Source organism: Trachinotus anak, unplaced genomic scaffold (assembly GCF_046630095.1).
Source record: "Trachinotus anak isolate AG129_WGS33_773 ecotype Australia unplaced genomic scaffold, CSIRO_AGI_Tana_v1 ptg000014l, whole genome shotgun sequence".
NCBI classification, from domain to species: domain Eukaryota; kingdom Metazoa; phylum Chordata; class Actinopteri; order Carangiformes; family Carangidae; genus Trachinotus; species Trachinotus anak.
This window is the reverse complement of record NW_027273865.1, coordinates 8,539,464-8,563,394: the sequence shown is the minus strand read 5'-3', so window position 1 is coordinate 8,563,394 and position 23,931 is coordinate 8,539,464. Positions and strand designations below refer to the sequence as shown.

Below are 23,931 nucleotides of genomic sequence, written 5' to 3'. Positions count from 1 at the left end.
CTCCTGTCAAAATCACATTTAATAAAACCATAATGGGACACAAATATAAAACAGCTCGTTTTATTAGCTCTTTAAATTAGATCAAAGACAGAAATTAAAAAAATCAGATCACAGATGTTATAATCCAGTGTATTTCAAGTGCATTTTTTTTTCAATTAGACTGTAATATATATATACTATATATGTTATCATTTTCATTTTTTATCATGTAGGCCTAAGCATGGTAGAGAAAAACAACAACCAAAAAAAAAAAAAAAAAAAAAGTTCGAGTACTTTAAATAATAATTCAAGTAAATTGATGGAATGTTTTCATTGTAACAAGTGTCGTACGCCTACCATCAAAATGTAAACTTTCAAAAATTAGAAAATGTCCATTGAAACAGATGAATCAGACTACCACTGGTGCAAGTATAAATTAACGTTTCTACCAGATAAAGAAAAAGTTCAGAAGTAGATTTAAACAGGTGGATCCTATTTACGTGTCACAGAACAACATTCACAATTTCAGACCACTTGAATCACAATGTATGAATGTATTTACAGTATAAAATGTACAGATGTGTGTTGTTGTTTTTTTTTTTTTTCTCCAAGTTTGTTACTGGGCTTTATTTTAAAGCATTTAAGGAAATGATTTAGGCAACCGTGTGGCACGGATAGAAAAGAAAACCACCGCTGAGGTGGCCTCCCTGGTTTAATGGTGGCCAATAATTTAAACTTATTCCTAAATATTGACACCGCCAAAAGGTGCACGGGGGCAATGGCAAATTAAACTGGTATAAAAATCATCTTGAAACAGGCTAGGCCAAAACATATTCAACAACAGAGGACAGCCACATTTCACAAGACTTTGCAAACTGGTTGGCAAATATTTTTTTCTGTCCGTTTATAAGCTCATTAGGCCTCTTTACCACAAATTTTAAGACGAGCTTATCTGACATATATATATTTTTTTTACCTCAGAGTTTCTCCAAGCTTTTGGGGTTGGTCAGTATTTCTCTTGCCAGTCGCCAAGTCTGTTTGGCTGCGTTCTCTAGAGCAGAGTGAGGTTTTCCTTGAAACAGGTCTAAATTGGGCAGGAAATAATGCGGGCACCTTCTGCATTGCAAACACGAAATAAGCTGCAATAGTATCCCGTTCAGGCGGTCGCCGAGGCAGTTCTCATCCCAGTCCGACTCCCTGGGATGCTTCTCACACTCGTAGGAAACCAAAGTTTTCATGTGGTAGTTGTTGAGAGGTTGTCCGGGCAGTTCGAGGTGACGGTCGCGCAACGCTTTGAGGACTGACAAGCACTTCTTCCTGCATCCACCCAGGAGGAGCCGGTTCTCGGCCTCGGCGAACTGCAAGACCCAGGCGTCGCTCTCCGCCGAGCTCTGTTTGCCGTTCAGCGAGTAGCACTCTTTGGATAAAAGATTGAAACCCTCCGCTTTGACTTCTGCCACCCGGTTAGGTCCCGGCCAGGGGATGTGAGGGAGAGGCCAATGCGCAGCACTTCGCGGCCAGATCCCAGTGCACTTGAAAGCCGGCGTGATTTGCACCACGTATCTGTCCCTAATGCGCAACTTCACCTCACTTGTGTCAGCGACCATTTTGACAACATCTCTGTAGCTGCATTTATCCACTGCCTGCGCCACCAGTGTCTGAAATCTCGACCGGATCTTGCGCGCCGAGAGGTAACCAGAGGCTGTGATGAATTCGACCCAAAGAGACATGCTTCTCTTGCGGCCGTCGCTGAGCTTGAGCACGGCGCAGCCCGGGAGAGACCCGTCATCCACAAAGTTGAATACTCCCATCTGATTCAGATAGAGCACAACCTCGAACTCGGTGGGTGAAATTACCTCCAGTCCCTCGAAACGATTATCCATCTCGCTGAGAGAGCTGATGAAGCGGGGCTCCTGCACCTCGACCTCCTTCAGGACATCCGAAACCACCTTGCACACCTCCCGGATGGTCTTGGAGATGGCTGCTTTTCGAGACTGACATTTCTCGTTGTAGTATTTGTTGAGGTGATACACCAACTTTGCCTGGGCGGCTATCATATTAGGGCAGAGATCCGGGTTATACACCGGAGTCTCGCAATAAGCCGAGGGATCCAACGCGGCTGTTTGTACGGGAGCCAATTTTAGAGAAGAAAGAAAGCTATTTAAAAAGAAAAAAAAATGTCTATTTATAAGACAACTATTCAAAGCTGTGCACAGAGCACATGCGTAATAATCATATCATAACATTCACAGCTGTTATATCGTAAACTGCATTGAAGTGCTCGGAGGAAATCCTCTAAATGATCAGGATGGCCTGATTAAAAGTCCATTTCAACCTTGAGAGGTTCAGTAGCCGAGAAAATGCCTTTTGGTTTGCCTCTGATCACTGTGCCAGTTAGGAGTCCGCGTAATTGCGCAGAGTGGAGTGTGCCCTCCTGACGCAGACGCCCGGTGTTGCTGTGTTTTACAACAGGGAGAGACACACACACACTCTTTATTATAAGGGAGGAGTTGAAACCAAGATGTCCAATCGCTGTCTGATGCGTCACCGCTTCCCAGTTTATCGAAAACAAATTCATCCTCGGGTGTTATATACAAGTAAAAAGTACAGGTAGTAGTAGTATATCGAGGAGCGGAAGTACACCTACGCATTTGGAGAGAAGGAAAAAAAAAACAGCATTTTCACTGCGTTGCGTTGCTTTTCCTTGGACTATCTGCTGCTTTTTTAGTCCGCTATATTGAATCATATATGAAACAGTAGGTGGGTTTAGAATTGCTATAGTATTTATGTCTTCGGAAAATAAAACGTTTAAATTTGCCATAGGTCAGTTATTTAAATTTTCAAGTTTTTTATTTTTTTCTGTGCAGCGCACCGAATCTATTTTTTTTTTCCATACAAGGCGCATCAGATAAATCAAAACTAGAGTGGAGACATTTAGGGAATTTGTGTTACGCAAAGTATATTTGAATTTTGTAAATGAGGTTTGTCTGATTTGCACGTTTTGGTTTTTCTAGCCGTATGTCAATAAAATAATGAGACCTCTCAGGGTTTGTTAAAATTATTGTGCAGCCTGGTGAGGTGGCGACCAGGTTTATTCCTGAAATATGAGAAAGTTATGGCGCTGTTAATATTTAGCATTGTGATTATATTTGACACATGAATTATCGTGGCTGTGATGCACGGGAGAGTTTATATCCCAGGCGTGTGTGTGAACCTGCGGAGTGGGAAGGCGTGTTTGTTTTGCTGTGTACTGTGCTGTGCTGTGCAATAATCCCAAGCGCCAGTATTTTTAGCCATTTAATTCATGTATGTTGTACGGAAAAAAAAACCAAAAACCAACAGTTGAGATCTTAACACAACATTTCTTTCTACATTTCTCCAAAAAGAAAAGTATCTTAACCTATTTACGAGAGAAGAATGTGTAGATGAGTGAATGAGGAGTGAATCTGTGTTTTTTATAATTATCATTTTATATTTGAAAATACTTGTTATATTGAAATTATTATTTTCAAAAATGGCAGTAGTTATCCAAATTAATTGTTATAATGAAGAGAATAATATACATTGGCCTGCTACAATTGTGTTAATGATAAATATATTTAGATATATTTAAGATAATAATGGCAACAATAAAAGCAAAGAATTACATGGTTTGTGTGTTTAAAAAGATAAGAAAACTACATATAAAACATAAATTGCTAATAATTCAAAAAATTAAGATTTACACGGTTGATCATTTTATAAAGTCCCACAATGTATTAGTGTATTGTTTTTAGGCACAGCTGGTCTGATACAGACAGTGATTCACAATAAAGAGATCTTGCCTCCACACTAAACCCTCTCTGGCTCTCATCATTGAACTGGCACTCCGTCTCTCAAGGTACAGTGTCTGCTTTGAAGAGGACTTCAAAAAGATAATGCTGCACGGATCAGATAAGGAACACAAAGGCATTTACACTCATCTCTGCTCTCGTCAGAACTGCATACGACCAGACATTATGAGGGCAAACCGCCACTCGTTAGCTCTGACTCTCTCTTACATGGATGCGGCTGAGCGGGAGGTGGCGTGTGCGGGACGGACCCTGATAGATAGGTGACTCCCATTATCATCACAGCCTGTCATGGACACACTGCCACTGCGTTCTTGGCAGGCCCCAGTGATAATTTCACACTGTTACGGCTACAAATACAGATATGGAGAAGCATTGTTTGTTTTTCCTAAGTCTAATTTGGGGATATGATAGAGGTGTATTTAAAGACTCATTCTGAAATTGAATAATAAGATTAGGTCTATATTCTAGTTATTGTCACATTTAGGTGTGATTCAGTTTCACAACCAAAAAATTACATTCTTACTGATATATTCCTGGAGGATATGGAGTACATTATGGAAGGTTTTCATGTGGTGAGAGGTAGCTAAAAGCCTCTTCCCCTCTCAGGCTTTGATAGTCTCGTCTCTCACTCTCTCCCACTGTCTGTAGCCCAGCAGGTACTTGCCTTTTATTGAAACCAGACTAGCCTTACTTTACAGACGATCCTGCTCCAAGTCAGATACCTCTGAATCCAGTTGCACCTCTTGAGTTTGTGCTCCAGCCTTTTGCCATGCGTATGCGTGATAGAAGGGGGGATTTTCATTGAGATTATCACCTCTTAATCTAAAGCATGTGGCTGCACAGATCTCATAGTAACTCAACCTGCTCTGCAGTCCCAAGACTCCTGCAGTTGTCAGGTCTGGCCTGAGACAATCCAATCTTCTTACCCGCATCTTTACCATTACAACATTGCAAGCTTTGTTGCTTCATTCGCCATCCTGCTAGGCTATCGGAGGCCCTCCAGTTTGATATATGGGGCTGCGATTCCAGCAAAGGCCTATTTCTGACCCAGCAAAATGCATGCATGATTGTGTAAATCAATACAATGACTTCTGCTTCCCCTAATTTTGCGCGAGCATGTGACCCTGTTTTGAAGGCCTCTTTGTTTCCAGAGCATGCCTCTACACTTATTCATTTTTTCTCCTCCATTTTTCTTTTTCCTTTCTTCTTGCAAGACTGATCGTCCTGTTAACATGGCCGGCATAGGGTCAATGGTACTTTCCTGATGCCCCTTGGTGGCACCGCTTGTGCTTTGAGTGACTTGAGATAATATTCCACTGATTGTAGCAAATGCATGTTAGCTTATTTCATTCCCAAGGCTTTATGGACTATCTCCACACATAAATTACTTATATGCATTGTATATGTATTTAACCTATGTGCTCACATACAAATAAGCATAATCTGTGTAAACACATGATTAATTTATTGTGTGTACAAAACAATATGAAGCCCCCAGGACTGAATAAAAGATAGTAGTATTTTGAAAAAGTGAGTCTTCTGGAAGAAAACTGAAGAAGTCATGCTCTTCTCTACATATATTGTTTATTAGCTCATTTCACCATCAAAAGCCTCCATGGCTCCCGCTTTACCAGTGTTTTATAAACAAAATGTTTTACAGTGACAGTTGTGCAGGCTGTCTTTAAGTTTCAATTTTCTGTGTGACCTGATGACTATTAACAAAATAGTCAGTCACATTATATAAGTACAGCATTTAGCTGAGTTTAAGCTGGATCAAGACCTTTATGACCAGCAATCTTCTAGCAGGCAACGTAATTATGGATGACGTTTTATTATTTTGATAATCCTATTACGAAAGAACAAATAAGGCCTGCCATATGGTTTTTCATTACATTTCTGGGGTCATTTAGTATTTAGAAAAAAAGAGACATACCCCATACAAAGGGAGTTTACCAGCTAGTTCCCACGCTAATGTGCAGATTAGTCAAAGTGGACTTAATAGGATGACATATTTCTATATAAATCAGATTAAAAGCAGCGACACTTCAGAGATGTGACATCAATACTGGCTCTCAAACTGTGTGAAATGATATACTTTAATCTCATGGGATAGCCACTCACTTTGACACATTTTCTATAATTTTATTTGTCATCAAATGAAATTGTCATTGGGATTTTTAATAACGAAACATTATTATTCCAAGCAATATGGTGTCTCTGTAGGAGGCCAGTTCATTTTTGGGCCCAGAGCCTCACCAAGGACCCCCTTTGGATTGCGTCCATTCATTTGTTTTATTCTTCACTTTGTATAAGCAACCTCCTCTGGAGAAGTCAGGAAGCTGGACCGCATAGCCAGAGGCTCTCGGAGACCCTCTAGTGATCAACTCAACAGGCTCTGTTTACTGTGAACCATATCTATATCATATACACACAAGGAAAACACCAAACCTATCAACATGATGGAGATTTTGAGAAAAAAGAGAGCTGGAGAAAAGTATGAATTATGAAACTTAATTGATTGTCTCAGCCTCATTTGGCCCTTCACCCCTCCCCTCTGCAATATGGTACGCTTGTCAGCCTTTGTGATAAATTACATGCATGTATTTGCATGAATTTAGCATGAATACTTCAGTTTTGTTTGCCAAAATAACGATCCAGAAAAGGTCTATTTTTTTTTTTTTTTAACCCAAAAAGGAAAATACAGGCACACATAGCGTTCAGTGCACTTTTTTCCTGCCTGTTATGCATTGGCAGTTAGGTGCAGTGAAAGTGCTGGTGCAGTACTTTTCACTCGTTTTGTGAGCATACAGTTTATTCTTGTATTTTGTTGTGCTTGACAGTGCTTAACACCGTGTACATGTTTTTGTTCAGCATTCTTTTTCCTGTTTTTTGCAAATTGGTAGGGCTCAGATTGCTCTAAGAGAAATGACTAGTTTATTTGTAAACATGCAGTTCTTTCTCACTTTCTTTTATTCATCGTAGAAAACTGTGTCTCTGACTTCCATCTCGTCTGTGGTGAAAGGCAACCATTCAGCAGCACTGGCTACAGTGTGATTAATCTTAATGTCTGCAAGATGTCTACCATCTAAAGGTGGGCGCTGTAATCATCTGCCCACTGACCCCATGATGCTCATCTACAATCCTCTTTGCAGTCCTTGTGTCTTACACATAATTTGAAATCTCAGATTAACTGAGCACAGTTCTCACTCACACGTCATGTAACCTAAGAGCAGGAGTACGTCTAAGCACAAAACAAAGAAAATGGAAGAGTTGGTGGCATATTCTAGGTTTAGGGCTGCTGGTAATCAAATGCTGCTGGTGAAGCCTGTGATGAAATTAGGCGATGTTGCCTAAATAAGGGATGAAGGGTTCATAATTGCCAGTCCTAGAGATCTGAGGTGCCGGGTGCCAACTGTCAGAGCAGGGCTAATGATGACAAATGTCTCTCTATGCAGATTGCTGCAGCAGCACGGGTGTGCAGCTGAGAAAGAACAAGAAAAGAAAAATGCAGAGGGCCTAATAAGAGAAAGCTTGTGTGCACATATTTAATGACCTACATGGAAACAAACCTCCCTAACTGATGGGCTGGCTTTGAAAGTACTCAAGCTTGATGCTGTTTGGAGCTACCATAAAATGGAGTCACCTACAGTCCCTGTGACTAATACTGATTAGTCTCTGCGACTATGAGGAGTCATTACTATCTGCTGCTATAACTGAGACTTTGAACAAAAATAGAAACTATAATTAACTTAAATTTGCTTGCAAGCTTGCCAAGATGATTTAACAATAAAAAAAATAACATGTTGGCAAAGTTAGTGCTATATTTAGCCAAACAATCCATCAACTCTGGAAGAGAGGACGTGCAGGCATGGATCGGCATTGTCCTTGTCTTTTCCTCATTAGCTTTTCTTAGCTGATGCTTTGCTCATCATTTTGCAAGATGACAAAGTGTAGTAAAAATGTGAAAAGGCTTGTTACTCTGTGGGTCATGTAGAAAACACCGGTCTGTTCCTGGTTAACATAGCTAAACTGTTGTTAGTTAATATGGCTTTTAAAAGAAAAAAGTTTTTGTGTCTTAAAAGTGTGCTTGATTTTAACCACCTTTGCATCAGGGGGCCATAAATCTGATTTCACTTACTGTGACGTAAGGCTCATGCTAATAAAAGAGCAAACCCAGAGTGTTGCGTGGCCAGATTTCCCCAATTTGTTGCATGAATAGCTTTTGAAAGGGGTCCCTCTTTGTACAAAGGGAGTCTCGTCTTTGTTTGGTTTCGCCCCATCTGTGTCATCTGGTGGTCTGTGCAAGAGGGTGGTGTCTTGGGGTGCTCCCCAGCGGCGTTGCCAGTTGTTTTATGGACTCGGTGGAGTGGTGCTGGGAGTTCATAAGTTGGCTGGCCCATTGTGTGCTGAGCCCAGCTGACACGTGTGAATTGACTCCAGCATATTGACAGATCATTTCCATTAATGAATCGGAGGAGTCTGCCTTGTTTCACTCTGTGATTTATGCCCTTGCTTCATCATCCTCTGAGCTCAGGGTTAACTAACAACCCCCCCCCCCCCCCCCCCCGAATGACTCAACCACAAATAGCTGGATGGAGGGAGTTAGCTTTGTTCAGTAGTTTTATGCATAGATGCATACATATGATGTTTAAATTTTGTATATCTTATATTTAAAGACAAATCAAGTGAATTTATGTATATAGACCAAAATCTCAAGGGTTATATAATTTGTACAACACAACACATTCCCTTTCCTTAGACTTGAAGCATGTGTGATATTTGCATGTCATACAGTAGCATCTTGGTCAAAGTATGACTCATTTTTATCTAGGCGGGATTTCTGTAGGACATTCTGCACATTAAAATTGCCTACAAGAAAAAAGTAGTTGTACAGCTTATTATTAACATGGCACCCTAGACAACTAAGTTTATCAAAGAAGAGGCTCTTCTCTGTTGGGGGTGGGCTGTCTCTTGATTTGATATTGAGCTGCTTTTGTCTGTAACCGCTGGTGTCTCATCAGCTCGGCCCTGATCCTCCATGGCGACCATCCAGCTTGTTCAAAGCAACAGCCCCACACTGCTGATAGCGCTGGCCTCGGCCTGGCCTGTCACCCCCACCACTGCTGCCACATGGAAGGCACATTTGCTCGCCACCATTTTATGCCGCTGTCACCCTCCCTTCAAGAGCGAGGGGAGAGAGGGGAGGTGAAAAGGAAAGGAGGGAAAGAGGGAGGCTCACCCTGAGCGGATGCTAGACAAAGATGGCAGCAGAGACATTTTGTCTACTTTGATTAGTTCTGGTGGTGGTGAGCTGTGCTGAATATTAGCCTGTTACTGGCAAAGCCACACATCGTGGAGCACAGACGGAGAGCATGTCACAATCAAATCTACCCCACCTCATTTCCATCTTCCTCACTGAAAAAGTGGGACATATGGGGCAGGATGCCAATTGCTTATTTTATACGGTAATTAACATCCCTCAAACCGTGTTATGTGGTAGGTGTGTCTCAACCGTGACAAAGTTTATCTCACAAATTTACATATATATTCCCAATAAGGTGAAATATTTTAAGATCCTCTCAGACTACAAAGGCTTAAGTGCTGTATGTCATGGAGAAATGAAGTATATTAACTTTGTTGGCCTTCACTCATGTGTAGTGGTTTTGTTGTGACAGCGTCACTTTCAGCTAAACTCAGAACCATCTGAATCAGTGCTGTCATTTCCTGGAGTATCTTCTATCTGGTATCTGTCAGCTTAAATTGGTACCCTACCTAAACCCATCCACACACTGGATTGGTCTGTGTGTGTGTGTTTTTTTTTTTTTTTTTTTTTGGGGGGGGGGTCTATGTACTAATACATGTGAATGAAGGACAGTTGGGTATGTGATATGCCTGCACATGCTTGTGATGAACTTGATTGTTAGATTGTTTTCTGTTGGTTGTGATCAGTGTGACATATTCACCAACATCAGACCTCCTTTTTTGGAGCTCTGCCAAAACACAGATGCCTCATCTGGTTTCTTATTTTGCATCTGATTCTTTTGTTTACCTGAATAACAGCATTCACGCAGCAAGTCCCTGATTGGTGCCCCGGTGTGTGTGGAGATGTATCTGAATGTTGTTTTGTCCTGCTGGGCTTTCATCTGTTGGACTCATTACGGTCGTCATCTCACTGGGCTCCATTAGAGAAGCTCAGGAGACAGGCTCCCCATGAAAGAGTCATGATGGACAAAGAAGTGCTGATGTGCAGGTTCCTGCCTCCAGGCTTTCACCTGCTCAGGAACAGCCCCGAGGCGAAAAGAACGAGGCCGCTCAGACCAAGCAATAAAAGATTGAAGAGCTAAAGTCAGACTTTCTTAGTGTTGCTTGCTGTGAACTAGGGACCTGGATTTGTTGATAAAACAAACAGAAAAAGTTAACTAACTAGTAAGTAAATTTTCTGAATCTCATTCTAATAATAGGAAACAAACAAGCCAAAAAAGTGGATGAAAGAACCGAGAAAGATAGATAAAGTTCTGCCGTTCTACCCTGTTAAATTTCAAACGATTTTATTAGAGTGTCAGTTCTGTGGTCTTGGCAGGGCTTGGGAGGTGTCTGAGCGGGGAGTGCGGTGGCAGGGTGAGAGCATGTCGGCTGTTGACACCATCTAACGAAGGGGGGATTAGGAGTTTACAGAGGCAGTAATATGATAGGTCAAAAAGAGGAGGCACTCCTCCACAGCACTTGGCTCTGTAATGAATGATTGACTGGAAAAGGAGAAGCTGCCACTCGCTGGCTGAGTGCTCATCTTGACGCCTGCCGCACCGCTCCACAGCTCTCCTTGATCACGTTTCACTGCTCCCTTCTCATCTAAGGCACCAGTCTGCAGGGAAAAGCTGCTTTTCCCTCTTATTTTTCTCCCTAATTTACACATTTAAGACATTTTTGTTTGCTTATTTGCAATTCCTTTTTTTGTCAGTGAGCCTCTCTCTATCAGTCCTACTCCCAGCCCTGAAAGCAGCTCCCCAACACACACACACACACACACACACGCTCCCTCACTTACAACCTTCCCTTTCTCTTCTGTTTGCCCTGAGGCAATGAACTAATTTCAGGTTCCATAATTGCGGTGTGTTGTACACCTGTCTGCTATTAATTCTCCCCTGTCTCTCATTCTCTCTCTTAATGAGATATTATTGTAATTATTGTCATTATGCTATTTTCTGTAATGAACTTGATTGATGTTGTTGTTATGGCACTATTTATTCTCCATAATTAGTGTAAATGTGTTGAGAACTTCTACAGCCACTGATAGACTGAGACTGTGGTTATGAGTGAACTGAGTCCCTCATTCACTCATCAGCTGACCTCAGAGTTCCCGCTCAGAGCAGAGTTTGTGTTGGATATGGAGAAGAGAGCTGAGCAGCCTGGTCACCACTGAATAGAGCCCTGCTTGTAGCCATTTTAAGACCATTACAACAGTGAAAGGCTACACAATGGCCAGTGCTGGGCTTTGTTTCAGCCTGTCACTTGCACCCCGTGAAAATCAAATAGCGCTTTGCCTTAAAAGAAAAGGTGAAAAAGGTTTTACCTATACTCCCATTTTTTGGAAAATCTTGGTTGTGTTTTGAAAAGGGAAAAAAAGTTTTCAGCAACTTGATTTTGAATGTTATTGTTGAAGAGGCAAACTACTGGAAGGAATGCTAAAGAAAATCTCAGCTGAATGAATGATGTTGAATTTTTTTTCTTAGCGGGCTCTCAATCCAATTAGGAGTTTAATAAGGGTCATACATAGGGACTTCACGCTGCAGGTTGGTTTCTTTTGGCTGCTTTTAGGGAGTAGGATGAGGCTAAAGTTGGGATAGGGCCTGACTGAATGCTGGTCTCTTTAATGTGTAGTGAGGGGTCTTGTGCCCTGGTGAGTCATTGAATCTGTCTGGGGAGCACAGATGATCTTTTCCGTTATTCTGAAGGGGAGGTCGGGAGATAATCTGTCACTGTGGTTAGAGTGGTTTCTTAGGTGGTAACAATTACCTGATCTCTCACACGCCTCTGCTTCCCCCTCTCACATGCTCCACTGGTGTTTCCTCATTTGCCTTGAATTTTGTCAAGGATTTATTAATGTATTCCTATATTTTCACTAATCAGTGCTTTATTTGGGTCAAAATCATGCAGATCCTTTAGTAGCTGTCACTAATTTGTATTCCTCATTTTCAGCATCTTACCTGGAAAGCCAAAACACCTCTTGAAAACTGGAATGTGAGCAAAAATGCAGAAAGGCTATAGGGGTCTTTAAAGGGTTCTTAGTTGATTTTAATCTCTCCCTATGAGAGGGAAAGTGGGTAGGAAAGCTCTAGAAGCAGAAGCGGACACGTCCAGCCTTTGTGGGTTTGTTCACATGCTGGGGAGCTTTGAGTGTCTGACAGCCGTTTAACTCCACACGACCTGGTTCTCAAGTGCCATCGTTTGGGTGCTCTTGAATCCTGTTAGGAGCCATAATTACAATTCATGCACTCCATGTGCTTCTTTGAAGACGGGGGAGTGGAGAGCTTGAGAGAACCCCTGCAATACTGGGCCTTCCTCAGTGTGGAGACTTTCAGTAAACTGCCTGTATACTGCAGCCTGTACAGTCTACAACATAGTTTTACATTATATACAGATCTACAAAGAGGCAACTGGTGTAAAATATGTATACAAGTAATTATAGTCTTCAATAATGTCCATATATCATCTACAAATATGTGGGGACTTCTTATAGTGAAAGTGCAAATATAAATTTCACATCACACATTTCATGAAATTTCCATTAACAACTTGTGAAATAAGCTACGAGTGAAGTGAAGCACACTCAATGACTTTCAAAGGGAAAGAGAAGAAAGGGTGAGCATAATGCCTAATAGGTGCTTTAGTAATTTCTGAGTTTTCATAGCTTAATCCGTTCTGAAAAGCTGAGGAGAAGAAAGGCTGCAAATGGCCCTCAGTATTAATTTGATGTGACTTCTGTACAATAAGGGCTGTGGATCCCAGAGGCCCATTTTCAAGCTTACCTTCTTTCATCATCCTCAGCCCTTGGAACTTTTGCCTAAATGTTTCATGAAACCAAGGCTGTAAGCCTCTTTGGTATTCTGTCTTTATAACGCCTGGTTTAAGACTATTATTACACCGTGTTCAAGGCAGAGGAGCACATACAAACAGTGAAGCTGCCTCTCCATTGTGTGAAACTCAAATTGATTTGGTACAATTGGGAGAGCACTTGTATTAAAACACACACATTCTATGGCTCATTTCCCCCCTTTCATTTTGGAGTTTTGCAGATGTAAATGAGGGGTGGTTTCCCTCCTTCTTTTTTACAAATAAGACTATTCTGACGGCTTTCCTGAGCATATATACTCATTTTAAAACAGATCAAATAATGTGTCTGTTATTATTTATTATGTATTATTTATCCTGGATTTAAATCACACAATTTCCTCAGAAAAACATTTGTGCGACCAAACCACAAACAGAAACGCAGCCTTATTGCTCAGATTTCATCTTGATATTTTACTTAGATAAAAGTAAAATTAAAATGAAATGTTGCACTGTTGTTGTCAGCATGCAGAGACCTTCCTCAGTCTCCCAACCCCCCCATATGCCTGACTAAAAAAATAATTTGGTGAACTCTAGTGCCTCTGTGAGATTCATGAAAGTCCTTATTTTGTTTTTCTTTTCCCGCAGAGAGCAAAAGATTTTTTTATCAAAAAGTCCTGTGATGATTTGCCTCAGGAAAGAGCAGGCTGCATCTCACAGCTCCTTCTCTGCAGTGGATGCTTTGTAACACACTCCCTCTCATTATAAAAATAATGTCAGGCGTATAGATACATGTTCATTTTTTAAAATCATTTCAAGAAACAAATAAAACAAAGACTCTATTTTCTTTCTTGTGTCTTTTGTTTACACCAAAGAGGGGGAAACTAGCAAGGGACACACTGGGTGGGTCAGTGACCCTAGAGAAAACAGCTTGCATTAATATGGTTTAATCCAGTGTAATTAGTCAAATTACACCACGCCAAGCAGCTTGTCAGGGGCTGTCGACTTTGGCAGGCACACAAGATGGCCTGGAGTCCCACTTCACAACAGAGAGACCTCAAGAGCTGCGCAAAGCCGCCCTACTGCACTTACTTTTCCTCCTCTCAGCCCATTTTCCCAGTCTCCTCCATCTTTCTTTCTTGACCAAAAATAGAGAGGGCTCTTTTAGCTGTGCTAGCATGTTTTCACCTTTTCTTCTGAGTTGTCTCCCATGGCCCCCGGCTGCGTGCTTGGCTTTCTGCCTGCCTGCTAAGGTGGATCAAAATGATATGAGGATTCATAGCACAGGCTACAGAAAGTCAGAGTAATTATATCAGCGCTGCACTCCTCCTACGTGATTTTATGAGAGAGAGTCAGATGCACGCTAACTAGTGCCGCTAAGAACCATAGACACGGTTAAGACACTTCCTCGTGTCGTAGGATTAGCATTGGTAAAAAGATTTAAACTATATAATTACATGAGGATAAAGTACAAATTATCTAGTGCACTCAACAGCCAGATTATCATCCCTTGCAAGGCCCGTTCAGCCCCAAGGGGTGAGCCTGGATCACAAAAGGCCCTCATTAGCATAAATTTACAAGTCCTCTCGTTCAGAGAAGCCGATAAGAACCTGTTCCACCTTTGCTTTGGCCCTGAATGGCTTGTTGTGCTTTGGCAATGACAGATAAGTCAGAGTAATTCCTCTTTATGCGTGAAAAAATGATGCTCCAGATTCTGGCTGCATCCCGAAGGTGTCACCCACGATAATCCTCAAAGAGCGTCCAGCAGAAAGGGGGCTGTGTGTTTTCCAGATGATATAGTGCGAATGACAGAAAGAATTATATGAAGGAGGACAAATCTGTAACATATTATTAAGCAATTCCCAGTGAATAACAGGGATAAAAGGATAATGGATGAGGGTGTCGTTATTACCTTGGTGCTGAGGGAAGCGCCAAAGCAAAGGTAGAGAGACAAGATTAATTGAGGACGAGTGAGGCGCTCATTGCTCATCAGGCCCTCTCGTCTAACCACTTGCTCTTTCTGTCCCTCTCCTCCTCTGTCTCTCCGCCTCTCCATCCTTGTCTCGTTCTTTCTCGTCCTCTCTGTCTTGCTCTGAGTCCCTATCCCTCCCACACACCACCAAAAAAAAAAAAAAAGGAAAAGTAGGATTTAAAGCGATCAGCTTGGCACTCTCAGTGGCAGCCAGAGGAAGCTGGTACCCAGGCCAGGAAGATTTCAGTCATCTTAAGGCTGACAAGTCCCTGAAAAAGTCCCATTAGGAAAAGCTTGGTGAAAAGACCCCATACCAAATGACTGCATTCCCTCTCTCAAGCTTAGTGAAGGCATCCTCAAGCTGTTTATCTGGATGATGTGCTCACTAAGTGTGTTCATGTTCATGTGTGCATGTGGCGGTGAGTGGGTCAGCACTTGAGCATGTTCATGAAGTTTGTTTGTTTGTTTCTTTACTCACTGGATATGATTTACTTGCAAGACATAATAAAGTTTCCATTTACAGCGATGAGACAAAATGACTTACATGTGATGGAAAAAGAATTCTGATGTAATGTAATGACCATTAGTAACACTGCTGCAAAAGTGCGTCATATTTGCTTGAATGCCAATTTGCACCATTTGTCAGCTTTAGAACAAGTGTGAAATCTGTACTTTAATATCTAGGTTTTTCAGAAACACAGAGATAACTAACAGAGCTCTAAAAAGACCAAACTCTAGATGGTTGGTTAACAAAAAGCTAAATTATTTAAATAATTGAATACATCAAGCAGAAAACATACACCAAACATCAACAAACTCTGCTGTCAAAGGGATCAGTGTATGCTGAAAATCAAAGTGATCCAGTAGGGATTTGATCCACATAGCTGAGATTTCAGGTGATTTATTTTTTATATTCACTATATCTTTGCTATTTATTGTGGGTTACTGCAGTATTCTATAGCTGTGAAGGGTAAAGGTGTGAACACAAAGAAAAGATGCTTGTGTGTTAATGTATGAGTAATGATGACTTTGTGTATTAAATTGAAGAAAATACATGAAATGCACAACTATAATTAAATATAGAGATAATATTATCAAATATGTATTTTCCCACTGTGTATGTGTCACAATATGGACACCAGTCAGCCCATAAAGGAAATATTTTTTTATTTTGGATTGTTTGTTCTAACCTATCAGACAACTTCTGCAGTCATCTAATGTCTTGATGCCAAACTCTGTGTATCATCACTGTAGGAAACTAAAAACTTTCTTCAGTAGGTTTTCTTTTTCACAGCATTTCTTGAGGCTTTATATTTTAACATAAACAGATAAACAATGTTTAAAGAGCCTTGACTCTTTAAGAAGAAATTGCATACCAGCAAAACAGCTCCTCCCACCTCTCCTCCCATGGCAGTGTTGAAGACTGCGCTGCAGGTCCTGCTAATGTGCATGAAATATCATCCCTGACTTAAATGTTATTGACAAACTTGGCTGGACATTTGGGGCAGTGAACTGCCAGCATATTTAATGCATATTCATCTCCTTTATCCCACTGGTCTTGCCAGAGCACCCGAGCTGTGTCATCTTGCCACACTCCAGCTACCACCCAAATGTATAGTGACACTGATTATGCAAATCTGTATCTTGTTTTCCCCCAATACCTGCATTAAGAGCTTGCTACTTTATTGAAGTTGAGATATGGGTCTCTCAGAGAGGAACCAAGCGGAATGCAGAATTTTTTTATAATCTGATGGAATCTCTCACATTTTTGTATTTTTACACTTCATAACAGTTGTCACATTAAGGGGGGATCAGATGAGAAATGTGCTTTGAAGCTCAGGCATACGTTATAAATCTTTGCAGGATGTAAAAGGGATTAAAGCTAAAATAAAGTGTGGATTTGGGAACGTCATGGTCATACAACTGAGATTTCTGTCCACATGACTTAATAAAGTTAAATATGCCAGCATTAGTTTACTTTTACTGTGGAACACCTGAGTCATTTGCAGAATGAAGAATGTAGGTGTTGCGTTTATTCCCCCTTTTGAGTCAGTGCAACCAAATTACAAAAAAAATTATATTTTCTCCCTTACTCCTAGTGGTATTTATCTATGCAGATACCCTTCCTTTAATTTGTCACTGGAAATTTTTATTAAAAAATTCAGCAGGAACATTTCTTTCTAGAAACATTGTCCCCATTATCCTGGATATTCCACACACCTCATTGTGAACGACACTGTTATCTATTATCTGCTTATTACAGTGTCTTTATGGATGCTGTTAACAGTGTGGATTGTGGACAGTTATGGATTATCCAGACTACCAGACATTTTCTGAAAAGAGGAGACAATTTAGATTTTTTTAAATGTATTTTTTAAATGTCATTCAGCACAGATAAACAAACTACTAGTTACCGCATTTGTTTTGGGGGTAGAGGCAGACATCTCAGAGGCTGACATCTCAAAATCTCCACAAATATAACTAACACTACATATCTACATGGCTAGAAATCACATGGGGTAAGTAAGAAAATATATTTTATTTTTTCTAATTTAGGTGACAAGACCCTGTAAGCTTTTCTTTTTTTTATTAATTGTGTTTAACTTAACTTAAAATGTTTAACTTTCTAATATGTTTGGATTAAATTTTTGTGTGTGTGTGACCCAGCCATGTTGTCTGTGGCTGGTGATGCTCTCCCACTTAGCTGATAGTTGCTCTCTGCTCTTGCCATTACCAGGCTTTACGCTTTCTCCTTGCCTTCTCCAACTGCTCAACCTCATCACAGATTTGGCCCATATTGCCTGAGGTCAGCCATTGAATACCGTATATGCAGTGTGTGCTGATCCTCCAAATTGCCATGTGTGAAATCCATCCCACTCGCTCCTGGGGGAGTAGTCGTATCACTCAAAATGAAACTGCCTCTTGTATCCGTCCCTTATTCTTCCACCTCACTGTTCTCTGTAGCCGCCTGGGACCATACAGTTGTGAGGCTTTATAGTGGAAGCCTATTAGACAAATCTGAGAAGAATGCAATGGAGGTCCTGTGATACCAGGTTGTCAGAGTGCCCCACAGTCTCATATAAATATATCAGTCATGCTGGCTTGGAGGTCTCACTGAAATATAAAATTTTTATTCCTTCTTTTTGGTATGGATCTAGTGGGGGGGGGTATTGTTCCATGTGGGAGAAAATTGCATGAAATTTTAGAGATTTTTTTGTTATATTAATTAATAACATCAGTCATAATGTCTCAGTCAGTTCATGGTTAAAGCCACTTGGAAGTCAGAAATGTTTCGAATGGTTTTTATATGCACGAAGTGGCTTCCTATCACTTTTAAGTATAATGTGCTCCATTTGAGCATCTCCACATTATTATATATGAGCTTCAGCCTAAACACTGGTGTCACCTGTGCCTCTCCTCATCTCATCTGTCACAATATTTTCCCGTTTTCTGCCTGTGATGTTCTACAGGCAGAATGCAGCCTGCCCTCTGTCAAATCAGGGAAAGAAGAGAAGGCGTATAAAGGAAGGAGAGGACAGAGACGTTAAATTGCATTATGGCTATTATGCTGGAGAGGTATATCTCCATGCAGCTGGCAGAGCGGCGCATGCGCCTGTGGCTCCTAATGAGCCTGCGTGGAGGGACCTGTGTGGAAACAAAAGGCTGCGCTCGTCGGCCATACCAGACCCCTCCACCCGCCCCCTTGCTGCTCCCCCAGCCCTGAGCGTGACAGACCAAGAGCAGAGCGCCGGTCCCTTCCTGGTGGCGTGATTAGATTGGGGCCGAAGTCTCCAGCTGGCAGGCCTGTCTGTGACTGGAGGCGGCCGTCCCCAGCGCTTGTCACTGGCTGACACCTCTGACAGGCAGGGGACAGCTTCAGCAGACAGGTTCATTAAATGGCATTTTTTACAGCTGGGCCTCCAAAAATGAGGGCTGGGCTTTGTCAAATCTCCAAGTCTACAGGGGCCCCTGCATGTTGGTTTAGACCAAAGCTTTGTTGTTATGACAAATGTTTTGATCTGGGCTGTTTGAAATCAGCTCTTTTTTCCTCTCTTTAGCCCCTCTTTTGTTGACAGCTAGCCCTTTGGCCTGTACTTTGTCATGGCAGGAAAATGTTCGCTTTAGCAGGGCAACAGCCAGTGCTAAAATATTATAATGTTATCTAATATAATAAAATGTCAGCCAATACCATATTATATTTTTAAATTCTTAAGAACTTGCAGTGCAGTGTCTGCTTGACAAACCTGTGTAAACTGCATTTTGCTCTCTCTTTCCATGATATAACAAATGGAGAATTCAGGAGGAAAATTTATGGCACTGTTAAATTAAAAAACTAAATTTAATAAAGCGAACAGAGACTGTGCTGAAAATGACAAACCATACTCAAGACATCCAAATAACTCAATATCTATTCAAATAACAGCACGCTAGTGCCTCGACAGAGTAAGCTGTTGTAGCCTTCCCATGATGCATATCTGCACAACTTGCCTTTCAGCATTGCACTCAGAAGACTACTTCCAGAACATCTGGCTGCAGAGCAGGCGGGAGATAAAAGCTACCCTGCCTTCTAGTGAGCTGCTGCTGGCCATCAGCAGTGCGCCTGCAGTTCCATGGCCATCCCTCCATCTCACCTCCCTCCCTCTGTACTCACCCCCCGCCCCTCCTCCAGTCAGAACGCTGCCTCCTCTGGGCCATGCTGTCTCTATGACAACTGTTTGAGTTGGGGGTTGCAGAGGTGTCAAGCAGGGGCATTACTGGGAGGAGAGCACCAGAGATGCTGTGCTGCACATCCAGCATCTCCACCTAATCCAATTTTAATTGAGCTCCAGAGATTTTGGATGTGGCACGGAGGTCGGGCACGAGCTATTCCAGGGAGAAATTAAGGCAGCTTGGCTCGCGCTGCACTCTTCCAGCCTGTCACTATTTTAAATGAGCATTAGCATCAGACCTAACCCAGCTGAACATCTCACTCTGCTTCCCTCCCTCCCTGCCTACTCCTATGTGTGATTATAACCTGGGGAGTTGATGAGGTTGCTCCCTGGCTCGTACTGTTGGACAAAATTGTTCCGTCAGAGGGAAGTGAGATGGAAGGAGGGGGGAAGGGGGAAAGGTGTGTGAGGGGACCATTCTCACCTGTCAGAACAACTGTCTAAGTTTTCTGTGTGTTGACCTGCAGCCCCAGTGGTGCTGCATACACTAATGATCCTTTGTGTGCTTTCTCCTCTTCTTGGCATGATGGTCTTCATTGATTGTTTGTGTCACTAACCCAGGGGGTCATTTTTTTGACCACCACTTCTCTCCAGTTATAGACAGGCTGAAACAGTGTAAAACCCTCAAAGAGACTCTGTAGAGTGCCTCATAGTGTGTAGAAAAGTGCCCAGAGATATGCCATAATGTCTCAGTGATGATTCATCATGTGACAGTAAAGAATTGTTGAACTGATAGTAGTGAAATGCTGATATTCCCTTTTCAATAAAATTATAGTTATCAAGTATTGTTTTCAGTACCCTCATGGTTGGAGGAATTAGTTAAAGGGCTTGTCTGCATCAGGTTTGAAGCCCAGCTGGGATTAATGAACTAGAGCAGTATTTCATGTCTCACCAACTATTGCTGAGATGCCCATAGTCAAGACATTAATTCATTCATTTATCATCTATACTGTCTATCCGTACAGGGGTCTGACGTCGGGCAAGGGCAGGGTACACCCTGGACAGTTCGCCAGTCTATCACAGGGCTGACATATAGAGGCAAACAATTAGGCACGCTCACACTCAAACCTATGGGCAATTTAGAGTCACCAGTCAACCTAATGTGCATGTCTTTTGATTGTGGGAGGAAGCCAGAGTACCTGGACCTATGCACGGTTCCCTCCAGGGAGAACATGCAAACTCCACACAGACATGCACCAGGCTCCAGGTTTCAAACCCAGGACCGTCTTGCTGTGAGGTGACAGTGCTAACCATTGACATGACAGCTGTGAAGAGTGCAACAGACACATGTTGAACATTGAACTCTCTTTTGCAGTTACTGAGGTCATCTTTTACCGTCTCTGTACTGACACAGTTTGGAAAACAGTTGGCTCAGAGTTGGATGTTTTTTCCGCCCATATCACTACAAAGCAGTGGATCCATTTACGCCAATGCTTCAAAAACTCATAACACATAACCTGAGAACTTGCCTCATTGCACTTGTGACTGTGCACTGTAATACCAGTCATGTTGTACATAAAGGAATATAATCTAATGAAAATATGAGAGGCTGTTGCAACACTTGACTTGTTATCATATCTGTAACACAAAGTGTTGGTAATGTTTATATATAAAATATATATGCAACTATAAAACTGAACCTGTTGAAATCGAACAAAGTCTGTATTACATGTAACCTGACACAATCTAGGGTTTTTACAGCTATATTAACCTGAGGACATTTTTCTCTATCCTCTCTGCCCTTCTAGGTTTTAGCATACACTGAGGGTTTACATGGGAAATGGATGTTCAGTGAGATCCGGGCAGTCTTCTCCAGACGCTACCTCCTGCAGAACACAGCGATGGAGGTCTTCATGGCCAACAGAAGTAAGTTAAGTGCCAATTATAATTTTTGAAACCCAAGGATTTTCCCTATACTCCATCATTAAGTCATGTCTCTCACTGTTCACAGCATCAGTCATGTTCAACTTTCCTGACCAGGCCACAGTAAAGAAAGTGGTCTACAGTCTTCCTCGAGTTGGAGTGGGCACCAGCTATGGACTACCACAAGCCAGGTGGGTCACAGATGCCAAAGAAAATCAACAGAAAACTGTAAGGTATTTCTAATTGTAATTCTTTTGTGGCTGTGGTTACCTCCTCTGTGTTGTGTGTTGGAGCATCTGTGCAGCCTAGCCTGCAGCAGTCATTTGAAGTCCCATTGCTCCAGTCATTGAAGTGAATGTGCAGTGACCCTGACTGAACCGACCTAATTCTCTGACAGGAGACTCTATACAGCAGGGCTGCAGCCAGGCCACTGACCATACAGAAAACCCCAGATTCCCTTTAGACTCTCATAGTGCTAACAGGCCTATTTATACACTGTTACAAAACAAGCATATTTCCATAAGTCTCTCGTTAATTGGGTGGATCTAAAGCGAGTCATCCTGAATTTACACTTAGTGAATTACATGTGTAACTGAAAGACTTGTTATTTACACCTAGCTTTTATTTAATCCACTACAATCAGTACCATAGCACTGGATGCCACATTTATTCTCTTGTTTGCAGCTTGACATCTTGTCTATGCTCTTGCTCTCAGTTTGTTATGCCATACGTCTTAAGCCATAGAGCTGGTTATCAGCCACTAAAAGTCCTCATTCATCTGCCAGTTGACTGGCTAAGCTTCATATACAGTTTATGCGCTTCGGTTTTAAAATCTTAACATTATAATTTGAACATGTCCATAACTAACACCAACCTTCTGTTTTCTGATTCACTGTTGAAATGTTTTTTCCAGACGCATCTCCCTGGCCACCCCTCGACAGCTTTTCAAATCTTCCAACATGACCCAGCGCTGGCAGAGGAGAGAGATCTCCAACTTTGAGTACCTCACGTTTCTCAACACTATTGCAGGTAAGAACGCTTGATGCTGTACAATGCTGTGATTTCCAAGTGGAAGTCAGTGATTTAAGACTGGAAGTAGCTGAAGGAATGGATAAAATAATAATCTCTTTTTCGCAGCCATCAGTTACATAGATAGATTCTGATTTGTTTTCTTTCTTATCGGGGAAAAATGTACAACTAGTGAAAATGTTAAGTTTTAATCTATTATCTATGTGAATCTCTTCACCATTAGAACCTTATGACTTTAAGCTTCGCTATCATGATCAATAAACTTTATGTGTCAGTGGCACTGGAAACGTACTGTAAGTGGCCTCAGGTATGTCATATTTGTTTAAGAATCCGTGCATCCTTGTGTGCTCGTGGACGTAGTACACTTCACTGTTCATGGGAGTGTGCTGTTTGAAGCAAAGAGCAGGCGCAGCAGATTTAGCCAGATAATTAGTGCCTGGCTTTGTGAGAGCGTACATGTGTGTCTGCGGAGTTGAGAGGTTCTGTTGTCGACTCTCTGATCTGAACTGCAACTAACAGGGAAGGCGAGAACGACTGCACGCTACTCTGCTCTGAGAGGTGTCATCCTCTCTCTCGCTGCATATTCATGCATATTTATATTTAGCTTGTGCTTGAGTTCGATACATTATTGTCAGCTAATTAGATGTAAGGCAGACAGAAAAACATGCCCCAAATTCATTAAAAATCTCTAGTAATGACCTAGGCTGACAGGGATGTCAGAATAGTGTGGGGCGGCAGACAGGCGGGGGGTGAAGTGCTGGGAAGAGGTGTGAACGGGAAGGGGGCTTCTAATTAAACACTATTCCACTGTTATTAACATCCTGCCACCCCAACTCAGGCCTCAGCACCAGTAGGTCTAACCAACATTCCCGGCTCATCCTCCACACTCGGCTCACTGCTTCTTTTGACTGTGTGGTATTAACCTGGATAATTATGCTCTCTAGCTTCCTCCAGACCCGGGCTGCTCTGCACAAGCCCTTCCCGTTGACTGGCCTGTCAGACGTTATCACTTGCTCAGCTAGATTTAGACTCTCTAATGCCAACCTGCTGCTCTCCAGGAGTGAGTAGAGACACACCTGCTGGATCGGTTCAGGTTGATAATATTTTTTAGGTAATCATTAAAAACTTTACAGCCGTAGCTAGCAGATCTAAGAAGATTATTTCCACGGAACAAACATTTAGGGGTGTTGTGATATACCAACATAATGCTGGTAATTATGTGTTGATAATACACAAATGATAATACGATGATGGCAGATGTTAGGCCTTGTGGATCTTTTGCTGAAGATGAATTTGACAGCATTATTATAGATTCACTTTTTTTCAAATTTTCTATACATACCGCATACAATATTGTTATTCCTGAATTCCTTTGCCCACAATAATTGTGTAGTGAAAATCTGATATTGTGACATACTGAATACTACTTGGTTTGGGATGTTTAGTTTTTAATATGTTGGCCATTAAATGAGCCAGTATGTCAAGGTAAGAAGGAAAT

General features: G+C 41.7%; 2 protein-coding genes across 6 annotated transcripts in view; one reads left to right on the top strand and one right to left on the bottom strand.

Annotated features, from left to right (window-relative positions):
* nbeab (neurobeachin b) overlaps nt 1-23,931 on the top strand; it is a 190,647-nt gene that overhangs the window by 132,797 nt on the left and 33,919 nt on the right. For all 5 annotated transcript variants that reach the window (XM_071496175.1, XM_071496174.1, XM_071496173.1 and 2 more), the window contains 3 exons: nt 21,290-21,407; nt 21,493-21,595; nt 22,318-22,433. In XM_071496175.1, the coding sequence (XP_071352276.1) occupies nt 21,290-21,407; nt 21,493-21,595; nt 22,318-22,433 (337 nt within the window). The remainder of the gene's footprint in view (nt 1-21,289; nt 21,408-21,492; nt 21,596-22,317; nt 22,434-23,931) is intronic.
* On the bottom strand, nt 45-2,443 carry mab21l1 (mab-21-like 1). Its single transcript, XM_071496182.1, has one exon. It carries the CDS (start codon nt 2,034-2,036, stop codon nt 957-959), a length of 1,080 nt encoding a protein of 359 aa, XP_071352283.1. The 5' UTR covers nt 2,037-2,443; the 3' UTR covers nt 45-956.

Excerpts from the sequence above, each read along its gene's own strand:
- mab21l1 (XM_071496182.1), bottom strand. The coding sequence starts at position 2,036 with ATGATAGCCGCCCAGGCAAAGTTGGTGTATCACCTCAACAAATACTAC.